The sequence below is a fragment of the Barbatula barbatula genome (assembly GCF_947034865.1).
Source record: "Barbatula barbatula genome assembly, chromosome: 19".
NCBI lineage: Eukaryota > Metazoa > Chordata > Actinopteri > Cypriniformes > Nemacheilidae > Barbatula > Barbatula barbatula.
The window spans coordinates 10,325,554-10,345,237 of NC_136782.1; the positions used below are offsets into that span (position 1 = coordinate 10,325,554).

Here is a 19,684-nt window from a genome sequence, read left to right on the forward strand (position 1 = left end):
ATGGAAGTATTGTTTTACACCTCGATGTATCCCGGTCTCTCAGGCTCACCTGAAATACAAGTGTAAAGCTTCAGTGTGAATTAATATGTACATAAGGATTGCTGAGGTATGATTCACAGTTCAATATTACAAATAAAGGTGCTACACAATTGTTATAGAAGAGCCATTTTTGGCTGTATGGTTCCATAAAGAAACATTGAAATACAAAGGATCTTTGTAGTGGAACAAGTTCATTAGATTATAAAAAGGTATGGAAATGGTTCTTTAAAGGATCCTTTAACGGATATCTGTTATATTGTTGTGAAGCACTGTTTATTGAGAACACAGTTTAGCCAACGGTTCAGTTAACATCTTGGTTATGAAATCATGTATTAAGTATTAACTTTTTTATTCTCCCCAAATCACAGATTGCATAACATATATTCCAAATATCACAGCAGTTCATGACAGTCACAAAATATAAATTCTAACACAAATTTCTCCTTTTTCGTGACACTCAGCACTACTTTTAATATACATACCGCGTGTGTTCATACATTTACATATTAAAAAACAGATAATGTAGGAAGTTCTATATATTTTATAAGGCTAAGCCAACCCAACAAATCCAACAGTTAATTTCTCAAAAATGTACAAATAAGCAAATAATATGTTTTAATAGACACTTAATAATATTGTTGGTTAATTCTTATTGAAATGAATTCTTATTGAATCTAATTGAAGTCTCAGATTTATACCATTTAAAAAAAATTATGTTTTTAATATGCTTACATGTTTTTATTGTGTTTTAATGTGTAGGTAGCTGTATCTTTTTGCCCAATAAAAAAAACAGGATTTTTGAAAATTTTTAGAAATGTAGTTTACATCCATATATATTAAAAACTCTTCAAATTGTTTCACATAAAAATGAGTATACGAATGAGTTCATACAAATGAACAAGAATTAACCACGAAAATGGATACCAATTACCTTTTATTCCATCAGACTGCGTAAATATATATATATATATATATATATATATAAATGAAAGATACATTGTATAAAAACAGATTAGATTAAAAGTTGTGCTAAGTGACACGAAAAAAAAGGTCGTGCTGAGTGACCTGACAATATGGAGAAATTTGTGTCCGTGAACACGAAACAATAGATTAAATTTTTATTTCCTTGAGACAATTCAATTGTTGCAAGGTGGCCTGAAACTCAAAGTGGATCTGCCTGGCATATTCTCTCAACCCCCCCTGCCAACACCACCAAGAGATCACAATCTTCTGCAAATACCTGATGAAATGCCAGCTAATGTTAAACTCAAAGTTATTCATTATTTCATGAGTAAAGAGGAAAAACTTCACACTCAATCAACCATGGCGTCTGTCCTGACGTCCCGAGACACCTTTGCCTTTAACACACACGGATTAATTTAACTCTTTAAACGTAACGGGTCAAGTAAAATGACATTCTTATTGCAAAGCTAAAATGAGAACGAATCGATTAAGATCTCATCAAAGGGAGAACGCTCTTGTTTTGTTTGATGTTGTCACTATGGTGCTGCTCAGGTGATGCAGTTGGGTGAGAGGACATATAGCCGAACAAACCGCCAGCAAATAAGATCACAGGTGGATCATCATCAACCTGAACCACCCTCCCAGGGTGGACTTTTGTCCCTTTTCTTCCATCTCCACGCTTCTCTGCTCCTTCGCTAATGAATTCATCTGCACATCTCCATTCCTCAGCCAGCACATTAACCCTGACCACTGGAGCCATCCTCATGGAAAAAACGGTCCCTCTCCAACCATGGAAGGACTCATTGGATTGACCCTTCCACCTTGGCACCGCCTCCTTCTCGACAGAATTACAGCCCATTGCATTTCAACACAGAACCAATGCATACTCAACCTCCTGCCCTTCAGTCACTCACTCAACTTTTCCAGCCATGACACACCGTTGACAAGCCATGGGGGTCCAACAGCACACTTAGAAACCTGCCCTCCTGGGTGCCCGCCATTCCTTAAACTGCATGCCATCACTACACTCACTACATCGAGAAATAGAATTGTGGAAATGCATGGCCGACCAACCCCACACAAGCTATCACTAGACTGCTTCCCCAACCTCCTGCTGAGACTATTGACCCCTGTGGAAAAACATGTAGACCGCAGCGATGTGATAATCGCAGATAAACCAAAAGCATTTAAAAGTTTAGTTAAGTCTGATTAAAACAAAAAGTGCTGTGATGGTGACTTTCTATCATCATCATATCTATTCCTTTTGCTCAGACTATAAATATAAGATATAAAGTATATAATATAATAAGATAATAAATCTTATTTATTTTTAAATAAATAACAAATATTTTAGAAACAAGGTTTTGCTTATCTGGACTTGTCATCTATGCAGCTGTTGATGAAACCTTTCTGACTATTACTCAATTAGAAAAAACATTCATAAAATACCAAATAACTGGCAGTGACAACCCTATAGTAATATAATATAAAATCATATAAAACACAACAAAGCTGTAACCTTTGTTGTGCACAACATTTTTAATTTGCATTTATAGGCCTGGTTTCACAGAGCATTCTTAAGACTAGTCCCAGGCTAAAATGAATGTTTGACCTGTCTTTACTGACCAGAACTTGAAATATCTTACATATAATATATAATTTCCATTGTTTTGTCTCAAGATGCACATTAGTAATGTATTCTTCTAGGGCATTTTTATAAAAGCGACATAAATATCCCAATTCAACGAGTCATAGTCCTGGCTTAATTTAATTCAAGAGTCATATGTGAAACCCAGCTGTAATCTTTAATCAAAAACATTAAGCTCCTCTCCCCCTCTGAACAATGCTTCACCACATGACGTAAGCAACAAAAAAGAGGAAGGACTATATTGACTGTCTGATGGCCAGGCATTTTTAGCCCTTCCCTCCAGGCCCAATTTACAACCAATCGAAAAGGGAAGGCCAAAATAAAGCCCCGCCCTACATTTTGTCTAATTTCAGCAGCCATTTCACTCCAAATCAACCGCAACTTCCCTTTCATGGTGACTTTAAAGGGGGAGTTCACCCAAAAATGGAAATGTTCAACATTTAATCTTCATGTTATAGTATGTGTATGTCCTTATTTCTTCTTCAGAACACAAAAGATATTTTGAAGAACGTTGGTAACCAAACAACATTGGTCCCCATTAACCTCCATTGAATGGAGACAAAATTCTCAAAATATCTTATTTTGTGTTCGACAGATGAAATAGTCATATACAGGTTTTGAACAACGTGAAGGTGAATAGATAATAAGCAAATTTATATATTGGGGAAAACCACCTCTTTAAATATTTAGTCTCTTTGGATCATTCAAATGGAAAGTCATTTTACAATCCTAACAACCAACAATACTACTGTAAAAATGGTGATCTCATTTCTTAAAGTCAAATCGAGATTAAATCTTAACCAATTCAACGGTACCACATCAGCGCAGTGCAAACACGAGAAAACGTCTCCCTGCGGCAAATCGGTCAATGAGCGTGGAACGTAGCTAGAAATTCTCAGCAACACTCATAAAGCATTGCGCCGCTTTACAACCCCATTGCTCAACATTACATGCCTTGCGAGATGGGATATTACCTGAGATAACGCAAGAGGGATCAAGCTTGGCTCTGATCTGACCTTTTGGCTATCCCTAACACAAACACAGAGAGAGCAGGAAACTCAGGGACACGGTCACCGTAGTTTTCATATGGAGTATTCAGACCTCCCAGGGCTTTCTGAATGACATTAAAAGTAAGGCACTAACGCACAGTAGCTATGCAATGAACTCCTGGACTGCTGATCAACAAACTGGTGAATCTTGAGACAGAGTTGAGACTGAGTTTTTCGCCAAAATCAAAGAGCTGCAGCGCGGTCACTGGTAGATCTTATAAATCATGTCTCTGTGATAAGCTAATTGCCTTACCCTTGACAGCAGCTCAAAGAGAAGGCAGTAAAAGGGCAGGATTACATGTGTAGAACCATAAAGTCATGAAAGAGAGAGAAAAGATGTTGAAAGAGCAGGAATCGAAAAGAAAGCACACTTACGGCAACATGCTTTGGACAAGAGTAGGAACAAATGGATAATCATTTGTTTTGCCTGAAGGAATGTCAAGACTGATGAAAACAGATTAATCAATATTGTGACCGAGGTTATGAAAGTCAAGTAGGAGTACGAAACAGATTCAGGATGTATATCTGCCTAGACTGTTTATGGAGCGCAGAGTAAAGGTCGAACTGAGAACAACCCTCTACCAAGACTCTTGCGGCCTCATAAAATACTGTGTGGATCACCTTTAGCCTTTTTGTTATAGTGTCACTGTTGGCCAACAGCACAAAAAAAACCACAGATTTTAGATATAAAATAAAATCACGTTAGTAAAAACCTCTCCTAAAAGCGAATTTAGTGCGAATATTGTTGGCTCCCTATTGCATACATTTTTAATTGCATTGACTAAACGCATTTGCGAAATAGTAAAAGGTGAAATACTCCCAAAAATGTAATTTTGCATTCTAAAGAATCGTTTTAGTGAATCAGGTTAATGGCATTTACAGGCCCGGTGTGTAGTTGTTCAGCGTGACTGCCTCAGACGTTTCCTGCAATGCTTTGTTGGGTCCCACGGCTGCCACTCAATTTAGAGCAAAGCTATTAGAACAAACTACTCTTGGGGGCACGATGGTAGATTGGGCATGACGTTAAGCGGCTAATCGTCTAAATGTCCCCTGTGCAAGGACAAACTTTGAAGAACAAGGACAACTGATCTAAAACCAACGAAGTTTTGTGAAATTTGAAAACTTAAGTAAGCATGTGGAAACTTCCCTAAATGGAATCCTTTTAACTACTTCACTTTCTCTTGTGCCCCAACTGAGTACAACAATCAGCCGCTATTAATGAATAGAAGTGGGAAAATCATTAACTTTTCAGGGGAAATCCTGTCTGTCTAATCCTTTCCAGACTACAAATATCCAGATCCTTCTTGACATCACCATGAAAACTATGTGATCTTGATAAGGACCGTGGGGAGGACATCTTTACTTCATTTGTGTTGCGCATTACATTATATTAGAAACTGGGACTTTTCTAACTGTCAGGCAGCCAGACACCTTTACAGCTATGGTGGAATAACAAATGCAACAGAATGGAGATGCATCCTTTAGGAATATCATCATTTGTATTTCATCTTAGTTTCAAAAGATCTGAAAAATATGGCAATCGTGGTTTAAAGACTGAATAACCAGAGGCGTCCTCCCGAAGCACCTTACCCTGGTGGGAATAAACTTGCAAAACCTCCACAGCCATAAAAGCTGAATGAGGAGCAAAACAAAGAGCCATGCACCAGCACATCTTATCACAAGTAATGGGCTGTAAAAGACTCTTGAGCTCCTGAAGCGTGGTTGTTGTCTGAACCTAGGCTCTCCAAGTTAATGGTGCCGTGACCAGAGAACACAGGACTTGCTCAGACATAACATAGTGTCAAAATACCACAAATATCAGAAATGGATATTACACATATGAAAAATGATCCATGGTTTAACTTAACTAACCATGTTTGTTTGTATTATTTGTAGTAAAACCATAGTAATCATGGTACTGCTACAGGAACCACAGTTGTACCATATTTGTATTAAAACTGTGGTTATACAAATGCCAAAAAAAACCTCTAAGGGCTCTACAAGATGACATACAAATGACAAACACAAACTCTAAATGTTTCCATTGAAAAACATTATGAGCAATTCACTTTTTCCAGTAAAACCACTACAAAATTCCTTTATGTTGTTTGTTTTGGGCATTATTCCAGTAGGATTTAAAATCCCACCAATAGAATGGATCACATACCAACAGACACCATTACAGTTTCTATTAAAACCCATTAGGCCTATACCAGTAAATCCACTAAAATGTCTATTGTGTTTAGGGCAGAGTTATTTTGTTTTTTCATCAGGGTTTGAAGACAAAGCAAGCAGTAAATGTTACAATATCAACAAATCAAGATTTTTAGTGTTTTATGACAAATGTAACAAATCTCAAGTTTGTAAAAATTGTGAGTTGGGGCATTCAAACATAGTTGTGGGCAATGAAGCTCCCCGCTTGAAGCCCCCCACATTTTCTGACGTTAGCTTTCGAAATATGTAAACAGAACTTGTTGGGCCTTGTGCGCATCCATGTTCGGGCCTTGCGCGCATCCATGTTCGGGTCTTGTGCGCATCCATGTTCGGGCCTTGCGCGCATCCATGTTCGGGTCTTGTGCGCATCCATGTTCGGGCCTTGCGCGCATCCATGTTCGGGCCTTGCGCGCAATCCATGCTTGAAGAGAAGTTCATTTCAAATTCGCCAAGAGAGTAATAAAGTATAACATATGTCGCAAACAGTAGAACTGTGATCTAGAAATGTAAACACAAACTTTAAATCGCTATTTTATACAAACGCAGCGTAGACATTTGACGCTCTCTCACCAATTCACGTGATGTTTTTATAGCTGCGGCGGCGATCATGTTGAATGTCCACTGATGTGTTATGTGATGAGAGAGATCCCTCTTGTGGTTTAAAGATGCAGCAGCGAGCCTCCTTAATGGCTGCCAACACTCATTTTACCCTGATATCACCGACAAACATGACACTGTCACAATACATTTCGTTGCACTGTACTTGTATGTGTGTAATGACAATAAATTGAATCCAATCCAATCCACTGGCTTGCAAACGAACAAATCTTAGAAACGATCAATGAAATTCTGTTTGATTTAATGGTTATAATAGGAATTTAAGCGATTATGTCAGCTGGTAATGTGGTAGATTCTGATGTGGATCTTAGCAGATGGGACCAAATAAAACACCATTAAACGCTGAATGAGGCCCAAGATTGTTTATGTTGTTGCTGTTGAAACCTTAATGGAGACCAGAAAACAACCACATCACATAGTCAAAGTGTAAAAAAGGGACAAAACAGCAATTTTGATGACACGTTTTTATTAATATGACAGGGCTGTTTGTTGGTACCTGAGTGGGTACTCTTTCACGGTGTGCAAATGTAGTGTCAGTCCTACTAACAGAGAAAGCCTCAAACAGCATGTGCTATGTGCAAACTTTACAGGTCTATGTTTGTTCAGACATCCACTGATCAGAATGTAAACAAGACACATGCAAATAAATCCTACTCATCCGAAATTAACAGCAGAACAGAGGACAGGAAGATGCCCGGCGACATGTGTTGTGCATCTACTTATTACATTCAGAAAACTGTTCTGCAGACAGTTACACGAAGACAACACGCTCTGTTACAATCTGTGTAATGAGTTACATACGAGTCTCCGTTCCTAAACTCTAAATTTCTAGTACATACATCATTCTATTGAATAATCAGGTAGACATTGTCAAATATCAATATGGGGTCTGAAATGCAATAACTCTCATGTATCAAAAAACAAAGACACAAAAGTTAGAGGTAAACAGAACATTATTAAATCAATAGACTAGCCCCCATACAGCTGTGTGCTTCTGATCTTTGCCTCAAACACCCCTCAAATGGCATATAGTGCATGGGATTATTCAATTATAACTGCAATAAGTCATCAAAATGATATCAAGTCACAGTAGACAAATGTGCTGGTCAAGACACATTTTCTAACTTTATTACACTTTTACTCCAATTTTAAATTCAACAACATGTGCTAAGAAAAACTTGCAAGGACCATGAACAAAAATTGTCGATTAACAAAGGGCTTCTAATGAAAAGCAATTGAACTGCAACATGTACACAAGTAGTATGGGATATGATCCATGCAGTTGTGCACAGCCACCGTAGTCATGGTATGGTCTCATTTAATATTCGTAGTGTGTGGGTAGATACAACATCAGCCACCAGTGCGGCACAGTCTTCATCGGAAATACATTCTACGGTCTGGCCGTCACTCAGCCAGACTTAAACAGGAGAATGGCCACCTGCCCCAAGTAGAAGTAGATGAAGTGTTTCGTCTCGTGGGTCACATAGCTGCCGAAGTTCCTTCCCACAATGCAATGCCACGTCGGATTGTATTTCTTATCGAACTCCTGTAACATGAGGAGATGAGGTTTAAGCATCAAAATGCTAGCTCGACGAAATGTTAGGAAACTTAAATAACAAGCCAAGCGCAATGACAATACAAATTTCATCTCAGCGCGATTCACCTTTTTGATGTATGCAGCAATGTCCTTCTCGATGTTGTATTTCTCCATCGCCTGTGTGGCACAATCGACAGCATCCTGCTGCATATCTTCAGACATGTCAGCGTTCTTGATCACAGCCTTCCTGTCAGTCATGGTGCCTGAAAGGGATAAAAAAAAGAATTCGTTTTTGAGAAATAGCATTTCTTGCAGGGGACAGATGGCTTCACCGATTGTCCAGGTGTGTTGAAACACTGGGTCCTTTCATGCGTAGTTCTGTTCCCACAATGCCAGGTGAATTCCTGACAGTACCAGCAATCTCCTCAGAGGATTTTATTTGTAAGGTAATTGAGTGACATCACTTCCATGAAAACCAAACAGGGCTCTGTGGTTATACATAATTCAAACTTTGTTTACAGTGTCACATGTACATTAGTAAACATGAACGTAGATCTTTGTCGACTATACGGGCAAGTAAGTTTCAACGCATACAGGAGGAACCCCAGATACAAGAGGAATGGTGCGCAGCTGATGTCAGCACCTCAACTCATACGTTACCATGTTGATCACAGATTGACGCCCAGTCGTGGATCATTTTAATGCGTGTTAGTAGTACGGCTCTCGATTAATTTATCAAGTCAGCACGGAGAACGCTACGTCACTCCATTCACAGCGTGCTAGTTTGATGCTCGAGCAGATCAATGAAACTCTGGACGTCCAGGTGCACGCGGATGTAAATGGCGTAGCATGACAAACGCATCCTTTAGTTAAGCAACCGATCCGAAATTCCAATCATTTGACAAAAAAGCCTAACTGTTACCCCCCGCAAAAAAACGTCATTTGGATGTCTACAACGCAAGAATCTCAAAATCCACGCACTGAATATTTGTTGATCGCTCGAAAGCAATAAATTACTCAACTCACCTGTCAGCAATATCGGGAGACAGAAATGTGCAATTCAAAACGATCGCCGCACGAGCTGTCGTGGATCCAGATGTCCGTTTGACGCTATGAGAGGAACATAAAGATGAAGTTAAACGCCGACTGGTGCCCGCTAAAATCCCTGGCTCTTCACAATGCCGTCCTACACAGCGCTCACCATTGGCTACAGACCAGCCGCTCCCTGCGTCGCTCCGCCAGCGTCTTATTTCAACCCACAATGCATCTTTACCCGTGACCAGAGGGAAATGAGCTTGTTTGGTTGTGGGCAGCAGGATTGTGTAGGCCTATTACCAGGATATGCGGAAAAGAGCTTAAATTAGCCTCGGTGGACGTTTGCAATGAAAACACTTCATGTTGAGTAAACACTTACTGCAAGGTTGTGGGTTTAATGTATTGTTCCTGCAATGGTCGGCCCATGGTGTGCTACAATGAGAGGGTTGTGTAAATGTCAGACTTGTGCATTTGTTTGCTTGCAAGATACGTGTATTATTGCTTTTAGGATTAACGGCGGAAGGTTTGTTTATGCGATAATGAAAGCAACACTAATGATAACCAACGTTTGATAGTTACTGTAAAAAGTTGAACGCATTTTCATAACCTTAACGTGAGATATGTACAGTTGCTAAGCAACTTAATATAAATTTTCTTTATTGCACTTGGCAATGTCCATATCGTTAAGATCAGTAAAGCATTGAGAAATAGGAATTCACCACACAATTTATATACCAACAAATTCTTTATTGAAGCAAAACCCTGTTCACTACAAATAAACCAAAAACTCTTTATGTTAAAGGATCTGTCCATTAACAGGAGTGCAGATCTAAAAATGCCTGAGTAAACCCCCACCCATCCCAAGCGTACTTTTAGTTTACCATACTGCTCCTGCGATTCCATTCCAATTGACTCCTCCAGCATCTGCTCCTCCAATGTGTTAAAAATGAAGGGCCAGAAGGTATAAACTTCCCAATGCGGTAAAGTGAAAATAAAGGGGTTTTAAAAATCCTATGATCCTGGGGCATCTGATCCTGTTCCATGTTTCCAGCATTCCCTATCCCTATCTTCATTATGTACTGATCCCAGTGATCCAGGGTCCACTGAGCCTCTCCTCCAATCCAAACCTTAAAATTCCAGCTAAATCAAAACAAAGGAGGTAAAGAGTTAGAATCAAATCCACTCAAACCTGCCTTCCTTGATGCATGCATATAGCGCTAAAGCCAAAACACATCATCCTACAATACCTAACACTATGCCTAAATGTTATTTTACACGGTCAGTCTAAATCGCCATCTCAATCTTGTGATTTGAGATTTAGATAATAGCACCACATACATTCCACTTGTTTTCTGAACAATTTGGAGGGTTAACCAAATAGAGCCCTGTGGGCTAGTGAAATATTGAAACAGGATTTTCTTTTTAATTCACCCTTTTACGCAACAACGTATGGATTAAATAATCCTTTATTACAAAGCATTAGTTTGGTATCATGTCTAGAGGAAGACAGCATAAAATACAGTTACTGTGGAACCTACTAACTACCCCATGAAAAGTCATATGTGACATTTACAAAAATATTGGGAGCAATTACATAACCCATTGGTCGCTCTATGAAAGACTTCCACTTCATATTAAAAACGAAAAAAGATGGATGGGACAACTCAGTTAAAAATGCATGATTAAAAAGTAAAAAACAAGACCGCGGGTGGGGAAAAAAGGGGATGACCAGAGAAGGAGGGGAAGACAACATTCAATAGACACATGCCTCATGAAAAAAAAGGAACAACCTAAAACAGATTGTGATGTGTAAAGACTGTAAAAACTAATGGGTCAACAGCTCCACCGAAAAGTTGACCAGACAGGTGACACTGGAGCGGTTTAGGACCGAGAGCGAGAACGGCTATGGCGAGGAGAGTACTGCGGGGATACTCGGCTGCGCCGTGGGGAGTAGCTACGGCTGCGGTTGTTGCTGCGGCTGCGACTCCTGCTGCGACTGCGGCTTCTGGACCTTGATCTTCCATAGCTTGGACTGCGAGGACCATCCACCTTCACACGGATGTATGCGGTTTCTCCCTAGAAGAGAAAAGGAACTATCCACTGAGCCATGTTTACCACAAATAAGATTACATATTCATAATACTTACCAGAATTCCAATTATAACACCTCTCTCAATGTAACACTAGTCTTCCCTTATGCATTAACATCTTATACCCCATCTGCTATGGGGTAGAAGTATTTTTGACCCACTGACCATATCAAAGTGCCTGAAGACATCTTTGATCTAACATGGCAGGGTGTTGAACATTGTCCCCTGATTTAAATTACTCTTGAGCCAATTGGGTGCATTTGTTAGTTACAAGCTTGCTCACATTGGGCCTCATTCATGAAACATTTGTAAATATATACACGCAATTCAGAGTAAAATACGATTCATACGTGCGTAAAACAAACCTTCCCGAAAACTTTGCTCCGGAATCACAAATACTTCGTAAATGTCAAGATTTTATAGTAAAATGTGCGAATCTAAAGAATTCCAATCACTCGCAAACAGGGCACGCATGCACGTGCATTCACAATTAGTATTATCCCTGCCTATGAATTAGCTACAGAAATACGAATCTAGACATGCCGAAATCCTCTGTACTTCATTCTCTGGTTTGGCTACATTACATAAATGCATAAGATGCTAATAGGTTATATGGCTAACCAATTCATTAGTTACAACATGTCCACCAAATAATTTTGGGCCAGATGAAACGATAATACCTGGTGCTCTTCTGAAAACAACCAGCTGGTAGCGCCAGAGAACACTAGTTACTACGCGTTATGCGATTTAGAATAGCCGCAATAGGGAATATACTTGTCTTGACTGCTTGTTACTAGTATATTATTTTAAAGAATATTACTTGATATGAAAACGCAGTAACCATTAATATTAACTTCTCCATTGTTGGTCAATGTAGTGTTTGTTCCGCCCCCTTTCCACTGTGATTGGAAGGCTGTGTAAAAAAAGCTCTGTGTTTTACCCAAAGTTAAATGATAAACAAAAGTGCAAAAGAACTTGTGAAATATCATGGATCAAAATGAAGTGGCATTAGTTGGTCTCAAAATACGGAACGTGCAGTTTTCCACACTATTTACACATGGTATGGAGCAGGTGTAGACTAATTTCATACCTGCTAACATTTTGAACGCACACATTTTTTTAATAATAAAATTTGTTAGAATTACTTTCCGAACAATTTACACAAACGTGTTCTGCTGAATGCATGAATGAGACCCATTCTGAGTGGCTTTACAACAATCTCCCTAAACACTGCATCTTGGGACGGTTGCACCAGCTGGACGTAAATAGCAACAGTGCATCCTGCTGCTGCTCACAAATCTCACGCGTGTTAATGTAATATGTGCATTGTCAATGATGAGGGCTAAAATGCACTTTAAAAACAACAATTTCTCTGTAAATATCGCAGGCGCGGATTCAGCGTTGCGCATTCAGACTGTAGTGGTCTCAATTTTATACTGCGTTATATTTTGCTCGATGAAAAACAAAGAAATTTGACTGGACTTCCTCTGACTAGGCATAAGAATTGGTCTCAGATGTCTGCTACATCTGAAGGCGGTGGTGCAACCGGTATAAATTCTACCCAGGACTTAAATCGACTAGTTTTATGTACAGCTGGTGCAACCGGCCCCTTAATCCTACCATAACAGAGGCTTTCTTACCTTAATGAATTATCCAATGCTAAGTCAAGCAAATCCAAAAGTTCAGATTAAAATCTAAAACCTACCTCATGCGAGCGGAATTTTGTGTTATCCAGTTTTCGAACAGCGTAGGTCATGTCTTCTTTACGAACAAACTCCACCACGCCAGTTCCATCTCGGAAAACGTCAGCATAACATACATCACCTGCTTCACGCATGTGATCCTTCAAGTCCTGCCAGCTACCGCTTGGTGGAAGACCTATGAGGGAAACGTTTGCATCTTTAAACCGGTTTTAAACTCTTAAGAACCTTGATAAACAAAATGGAGGATCGCTTACCTGAAACAATTACTCTGTACTCCGAACGTCTGGATGGGGGTCCGTATCTACCCCTTGGAGCACCACCTCCAAAACCACCACTGCCGCCGCCGCCACTGCCACCTCCTCCTCCACCACCGCCGCCGCCACCACCACCTCCCCCCCCGCCTCTTCCCATACCCCGTCCACTCCTTGGGAACTCCACTCGAAGCCGATAACCATCATAGTCATAGCCATCCCGAGCATAAACGGCATCTTCTGCATCCCTATAGGGAAAAAACAGGAAAAGCATGTAAATATAGTGGTTAGGCATTGGCCAAATACTGGTTTCAAGGTATACAGAGTTTAAAGAGTTAAGGGTTCAAAACCGCTAAATGTTTTTGTGATACCATTTTCGGTATGAACAGTTAACAGAATAAATTAAATGTCATTAAATGTTTGTCATTCCTTCATATATAAGTTACAAAAATCTAACCAGAACTTCGAATATAATGCATATCGAGTCCATGCAAAACATTTCAGGCCAAAAGCCACCCCAGCTGACTTTAACCACCCTAAATCCACTGGTCTGTTACGAAGCTCATTTCCATATACAAACCTCAAGCCAGGCAAAAACAAAACTAAAAGTGTGGTTTATGTACCCATTTAAAACACAGCTGTAGGTTTCGATGCAAAAATTCATGAATGTGCATACAAAAAAACGGTGACCTTTACCCTACGATATAAACAAAACGTGCTTTTCGAAAAAAATGAGCGCGGCAAAGCTAATTAAGCTTAGCATGCTAAGCTAGTTAGCAACAGAACGCAAACTAAATAGCATTAAAGCAAAAAACTTGTTTTCTGCGACCACTATAGCGTACGTGCGTACGTCTAAAACACACTTTCATATATCTGGAGACTCAACGTGATGAAATCGGTTTGTTTAAAACAAACGCATTAGTGCCACATGGCTAACGGCTTAATTTACCCACCTGGGGTCTTCGAACTCGACAAAGGCAAATGGAGGTCCACCTCGTCGGTTTTTCAGATCGATATCGCGAATAGCCCCGTACTTATAAAACACGTCTTCGACATCTTTAGTTCGGATATCAGGAGGCAAATTGCCCACATAAATGCGGCAGTCATTGCTCCCCGCAGGGCCGCGGATCACACCACCACCAGACATCTCCGTAGAATTCAGCTTTAACCTTCCTGCAGATCAGATGAGATAAATCAGGTTACCCTCTTGCATAATAAAACAATAGTTTGGTAAAAAAAAAAGGAAAGCACATAGACTACATCACTCAAATACAAAAAAGATGCTTACTATTGTTCGCGGCGCTGAAAGCGTACCGAGAACGTGTTCCTCTGAAACCGCGAGGGTCGCTTCCTATTCAGCTGGCGCGCTTTACCCGCTGCGGAGTAATTTGGGAAAATGCACTGATCGGCGGGTAATGGTGTAGCTACATCCGCGACGCAAAATAGTACGCTCATCAACGTCCAAAACAAGCAACGTGATTTAATTGAGAGTTTTGTATATACGAGTATGATACAATAAAACGACGTCAAGATTTTTATTATCCACTGTGGCGTTTTTTAAACCTGGTCGTGGGGTGGAGCCATTGATCTAGTTATTGTTTGCACCTGCTGCTGTAGGACAATTTAGATTTCTTTACAATAGCGATGGAGTCTGAAACAACCATCTACTAGGACATTTTATAAATATTCAACGATTTTCAATAAGTTAGGCTTGCGACTCTAAAGCAACATGACCTAGGAGCTTCGATGTATTTAACAATAGAAATAACGATATAAAGTGCATGCTCATAATATTCATATTATTTAAATAATATAGCCTCATTTTGTATGCAATCTTTACAGTTTTTTTAGTTTTGATATTGGATGCTGTGTTCTGGAAGAAATGGTCATGCCGCTGAAATATTACACTGATTTACACAAAAAGAAGTGATGCTAAGAAAAAGGCAGCGATTAAAAAAATAATTTGATTTTTTTACTTGTTAGCCTACTCTTTATGTGGATTCAAAATGAACAATTAAAATTTTACCTGAACCAAAATGATAACCAAATGATAATGTTAATGTTTATGTATTAAAGTTTTGTAAAAAAAAAATAAAGCACATATGCAGCTTATGCTTTAACGATTTATTGCAGCATTTTCAGTTCACATTCACTTTGCTGATACATTCAAGACAAACATACAAAATCTCCTAAACAAATACAAGGACTCCTTAACTTCATGCTGTTATTTGTCATCAGAACATTCACAAAATGCTGATAGGATGAAATACAGACACATAGCACAAGTTAAATCTTATGAACTAAGAAACGGACTCCTCTGAAATCTATGTAACAGAAAACCCTTGTTTATGTTTGACAATAAGGATCAATATTCCGTGCCTTGAAACTTACCTGTAAGAGTGATTCATACACACTCAACAATCACTTCAGTGAATTTCGTGAAGTACACATTTTATATTAGTATCACATTTATGAGTTAATATAATCAATCTACATTAGTTTTTTATGGCAGTGGCAGTGGAGTTCAGCTAATGCTGATATGTGAATCAGTAGCATTTCAATATGCATAGCTGGACAGGTAATGGGATAGACCAGTGGCACCGCTGCTGTCCCCACCAAATGTGTACTTCCCTTGGGCTGCCATACTGTTGACCTGATAAGACAAGACAGAGGTAGAAAGTAGATTGCCAGTGCAAATTTTGATGACTTGTCTGTCAAAAAGAGAATTTGCTTGTCATGCCTCTGCACGTTTGATGAACTCTTCAGTTGCAGCTCTCTCGTTTTCTCTCTGTCCCCGCCAGGTCTTCAGAGCCGAGGCCTGGAGAGCTCGGCCGAATGAGAAGGTGAGAGCCCAGGGCTTCACCAGCGGGCAGTTATTGATAGCATTAAGATTGATGGAAGCCTCTTCTTCGCTTTGACCGCCTGAGAGGAACGTCACTCCTGAAAGTCAAGAATATTGCATCTTCCAAAAATAGTAAGAACAAGTAAAGGATAAAGTTTTAATATATCCATACCCGTGACTGCAGGTGGGACAGTACGGCGCAGAGCTGTGACTGTTGCTATGGCAACCTCTTCTACACTGTATTTGGTTGGGCAGCCATGTCCAGGGGTCACCATGCTGGGCTTGAGTAGTGTGCCTTCAAGATACACATGATGATCGAACATGGCTCTGTACAATGCTGCCAGCACCTAAGTCAAAAATAGATCATCTAAACCAGACCCATTTTACACAACATGAGTCATGTGTGTTTGAGGGATAGTTCGCTCAAAAATGTAAATTCTGTCATCATTTACTCACCCTAAGATTGTTCCAAACTTGTATAGATTTCTTTGTTCTGCTAAATGTAAAGGGAGATATTTGGAAGAATGTCAGTAACCAAACAGATCTAATCCCCCATTGACTCCCATAGTATTTATTTTCTCTACTATGGCGGTAAATGGGGGATGAGATCTGTTTGGTTACTGACATTCTTACAAATATCTTCTTTCGTTTCCAGGTGAACAAAGACATTTATACATGTTTGGAACAATCTGGGGTGAGTAAATGATGACAGAATTAAACTTTCTGGGTGAACTATGCCTTTAAGGGATAAAATAAACCCAGGACAGTAACTAACCCTCTCTGTGACCAACTGGCAGCGTTTCAAATCATGGTCTCCATCAGGCAAGATCTCTGGTTCCACTATGGGCACAATGCCGTGCTGCAAATACAGTGTTAGAAGATCTCAAGAACTCTATTTTTATCAATTTTTGAGGGTGAGCGTTTACCTGCTGACAGATACTAGCATAGCGGGCGAGAACCTTTGCATTTTCTGTAACACACAGGTCGGACGGGGTGGTATGACTGATTTTCATAACACAGCGCCACTTTGCAAAGTCAGCTCCATCCTTTTTATACTGAGCACAGCGTTCTGAGAGCCCATCCAGACCTGTGAAGACATGCAGGACAGTTCCAAAAAAACTCAAATCATGAATCAAGCAACTACTGTGAAATTCCTTAATGGTCCAATATGATCTACAGAGTTTCTGAAACCTAAATATTTTTGTTTGACTCTTTCCTGTTTATAGTGGTCACATAATGTCTGCATTTGGCTTTTGTCGGGTAAGTTGGTTTACCTTGTGTAGTGGTCTCTCCATTTGTCCCTGGCAAGGGCACAACACCTTTGTCGACCTGTAAAATAAAGAAATTAATTAGAATTTTACTCCGTATATTTTAAGGAACTGCACTTCAAGAAGCATGATTTAAAAGTGATAGTTCACCCAAAAAGGAAAATTCTGTCATAATATCCTCACTTTCTTGCTTTCTTTCACAGAACCTTCCACAAACTGAACAATCAATTTAATGTGCAAATAAAAATGAAGAGATAATGTCAAAGGAAACATAGAATGTTCCCCCAACGTTATACATTTTTTGAACATTCTTTTCAGATTTTATCTTTTGCAACCAGAAAACAACATCTCAGGAGATGAGTTCCCAGAGGGTTTTAAAGGTTTGATGTTGGTTATATTCACAGTAATAAAACATAAGTTTTTTAACTTTATGGGAATGTTAGGAGTGTTAGTTTTTGGTTCCCACGTTCTGGGAATGTTCTGGGGAACCAACAATTGTCGGCTGGGATGACTTTATTGGATTTGAAAAGATTGCAAGTCAGACTGCAACCATATGACCACCACTCATCAAACCCGACCATCCAAATACCACCCTTCTAAGATGCCATACCTTGATTCCTACAGTGATGCCCTTGTTCTTAATCATCTTAACAAATGGGACGCCATCATCTGAGTTCTGGTAGAGTGTTTCGTGGAAGAAGATAACTCCACCGATACAGTTGTCAATGCGATCATCAGCAGCGAAGAGCACCTGGCGGTAGAGGCGACGGTTCTCCTCTGTGTTCTCCACCCCTATCTGGTTTAAACGCTTCCCCATACTGCCTGTCAGAACGTCCACACCACAGTGAGTTCTTATGCATGTTGAGACCCAAACAACAATGTTCCGACTGATATAGTGGATGAATGGGATGAAATGACACCAACCTATAGACTCATCCGCCGCTAGGATGCCTTTTCCTGGAGACACAATCAGCAGAGCGATCTCATGAAGCTCCTTCTTTTGCTCAGTGGTGAGGGATGAAAAGTGGTGGGTCATCCTGAATGTCTGACACAACCTGAGGAATGAAAAAGTATATAAACACACAATATAATCTACATTTCAAACCAACCTTAAATGACAAACACAACAACACAGTGTGGTGTGTAGGCTTAAAGCATTTGTAATATGGTATAGACAGCCTTTCTTATTATATCTTATTATTAATTGAGCCCTGAAACAAAATAAAAAAATGTTAAGACAGTTAAATACAAATATATACTGCACTTAAAAAAACTGAAGTTATAGAAAGTGTTTTTTGCAAAAGTACTGGTAAAATAACAATAAAAGAAAAATGATAAGACGCACACTTCATACATTCAATAAGTCTTATTAACACCATTTTCATTGCTATATCTTACAACGTTTATCTTAAACTACGAAACAAGATTACTAAAACTTGATACAAGAAACTAAAGTTTAAACCAAATAATTTATGAAATAAGCAACATAAAAGTAAATTTATGTTTTTTTCTGATATTAACTTTCTACGAAAGTCTGGAATATCAACAGATGGAATGAAAAGGTCACTCACCACGTCAGAGCAGACTGAAGATCTCAGACTACAGATAAGGAGAGACGTGACTGATTCTTTTAAAGTGCTGGTGTCCCACTTCTTTATGAAGGTGATATCCCAGAGGATGCCGACACTTTTAGGGCGGAGTTTACCGTCATGACCTCATTAAATTATTAGAGGAGGTGTTAAAGGCCACAGAAGGTTGTTCACCTGATCCCATTTCTCTAGCGTTAAATTTGCTCATATTTTTATATACAAATTGTTAGATTTTGTAAGGAAAATGTGAGTAGCCCATGCGAAACTCACTGCCACAGTGTAGCGTGTGGTTGATAGGACGTTGCTATGGTGGTGATAATGTGTTGCTAGGCTGTGCTGAGTGGTTTCCTATTGAATTAAATCAAAAGTCTCTGCAATATTCTGTTTGTTGGTATGTTTTTGTAATGCATATTACTTATAATAAACTCTTATAAATTCTCTCTATAAAGGAATCTGACTTGTGAGTGTTTTGGCAGGAGGGTTTCTGGTTTTAACTTGAATCAGACCGAATTCCCAATGATGTATAATTAGATCAAATATACCCAAGGAAAATTATTAAATCTCTAGTCATTGAGACTCCCACCATACCCTTAGGAAAATGCTGGAAGTCACAGAGCAAATAGGATTCAAGTATGTTAAAAATGAGATGGGGTCATGGCATTATTTCTGCTTCTATAGAGCTGAGTAGAATTTAGATGACTTTATGATCTACTTTTCAAGGACAAAATTTTGAAAGTTTGGAGAGTCAGCATTTTTGTAACATTAAGAATATGTTTATTATAATGTTGCAGAAATTATGTATTTGAGATTTAAATCCAGATCCAGAATCACATCAAGT

General features: G+C 39.2%; 3 protein-coding genes across 3 annotated transcripts; all 3 read right to left on the reverse strand.

Annotated features, from left to right (window-relative positions):
- Nucleotides 1-6,926: 6,926 nt before the first annotated feature.
- Nucleotides 6,927-10,736, reverse strand: dynll2a (dynein, light chain, LC8-type 2a). The gene is made up of 6 exons (XM_079480778.1): nucleotides 9,974-10,736; nucleotides 9,483-9,535; nucleotides 9,270-9,396; nucleotides 9,095-9,178; nucleotides 8,195-8,331; nucleotides 6,927-8,077 (listed from the first exon to the last, which is right to left on the reverse strand). The coding sequence occupies exons 5-6, from the start codon at nucleotides 8,324-8,326 to the stop codon at nucleotides 7,940-7,942; spliced, it is 270 nt and encodes an 89-aa protein (XP_079336904.1). The 5' UTR covers nucleotides 8,327-8,331; nucleotides 9,095-9,178; nucleotides 9,270-9,396; nucleotides 9,483-9,535; nucleotides 9,974-10,736; the 3' UTR covers nucleotides 6,927-7,939.
- srsf1a (serine and arginine rich splicing factor 1a) lies at nucleotides 9,792-14,797 on the reverse strand. Its single transcript, XM_079480777.1, has 5 exons — nucleotides 14,436-14,797; nucleotides 14,101-14,320; nucleotides 13,151-13,395; nucleotides 12,899-13,071; nucleotides 9,792-11,179 (listed from the first exon to the last, which is right to left on the reverse strand). Exons 2-5 carry the CDS (start codon nucleotides 14,292-14,294, stop codon nucleotides 10,985-10,987), a joined length of 807 nt encoding a protein of 268 aa, XP_079336903.1. The 5' UTR covers nucleotides 14,295-14,320; nucleotides 14,436-14,797; the 3' UTR covers nucleotides 9,792-10,984.
- A 907-nt stretch (nucleotides 14,798-15,704) lies between these two features.
- Nucleotides 15,705-18,293, reverse strand: aldoca (aldolase C, fructose-bisphosphate, a; the record flags this gene model as incomplete). The annotated part of the gene is made up of 8 exons (XM_079480938.1): nucleotides 15,705-15,800; nucleotides 15,888-16,087; nucleotides 16,162-16,336; nucleotides 16,765-16,848; nucleotides 16,916-17,076; nucleotides 17,264-17,318; nucleotides 17,868-18,075; nucleotides 18,178-18,293. 8 exons carry the CDS (start codon nucleotides 18,291-18,293, stop codon nucleotides 15,705-15,707), a joined length of 1,095 nt encoding a protein of 364 aa, XP_079337064.1.
- Nucleotides 18,294-19,684: the final 1,391 nt, after the last annotated feature.

What these genes read in the sequence shown, in the direction of transcription:
- srsf1a (XM_079480777.1), bottom strand. Translation starts at nt 14,294, where the DNA reads ATGTCTGGTGGTGGTGTGATCCGCGGCCCTGCGGGGAGCAATGACTGC. An exon ending in GTCGAGTTCGAAGACCCCAG is followed by an intron (nt 13,396 to 14,100) that starts GTGGGTAAATTA and finishes TTTTCCCTATAG; the next exon opens with GGATGCAGAAGATGCCGTTT. An exon ending in GTACAGAGTAATTGTTTCAG is followed by an intron (nt 13,072 to 13,150) that starts GTAAGCGATCCT and finishes TTTCCCTCATAG; the next exon opens with GTCTTCCACCAAGCGGTAGC.
- dynll2a (XM_079480778.1), bottom strand. Translation starts at nt 8,326, where the DNA reads ATGACTGACAGGAAGGCTGTGATCAAGAACGCTGACATGTCTGAAGAT. An exon ending in TTGCTGCATACATCAAAAAG is followed by an intron (nt 8,078 to 8,194) that starts GTGAATCGCGCT and finishes CTCATGTTACAG; the next exon opens with GAGTTCGATAAGAAATACAA.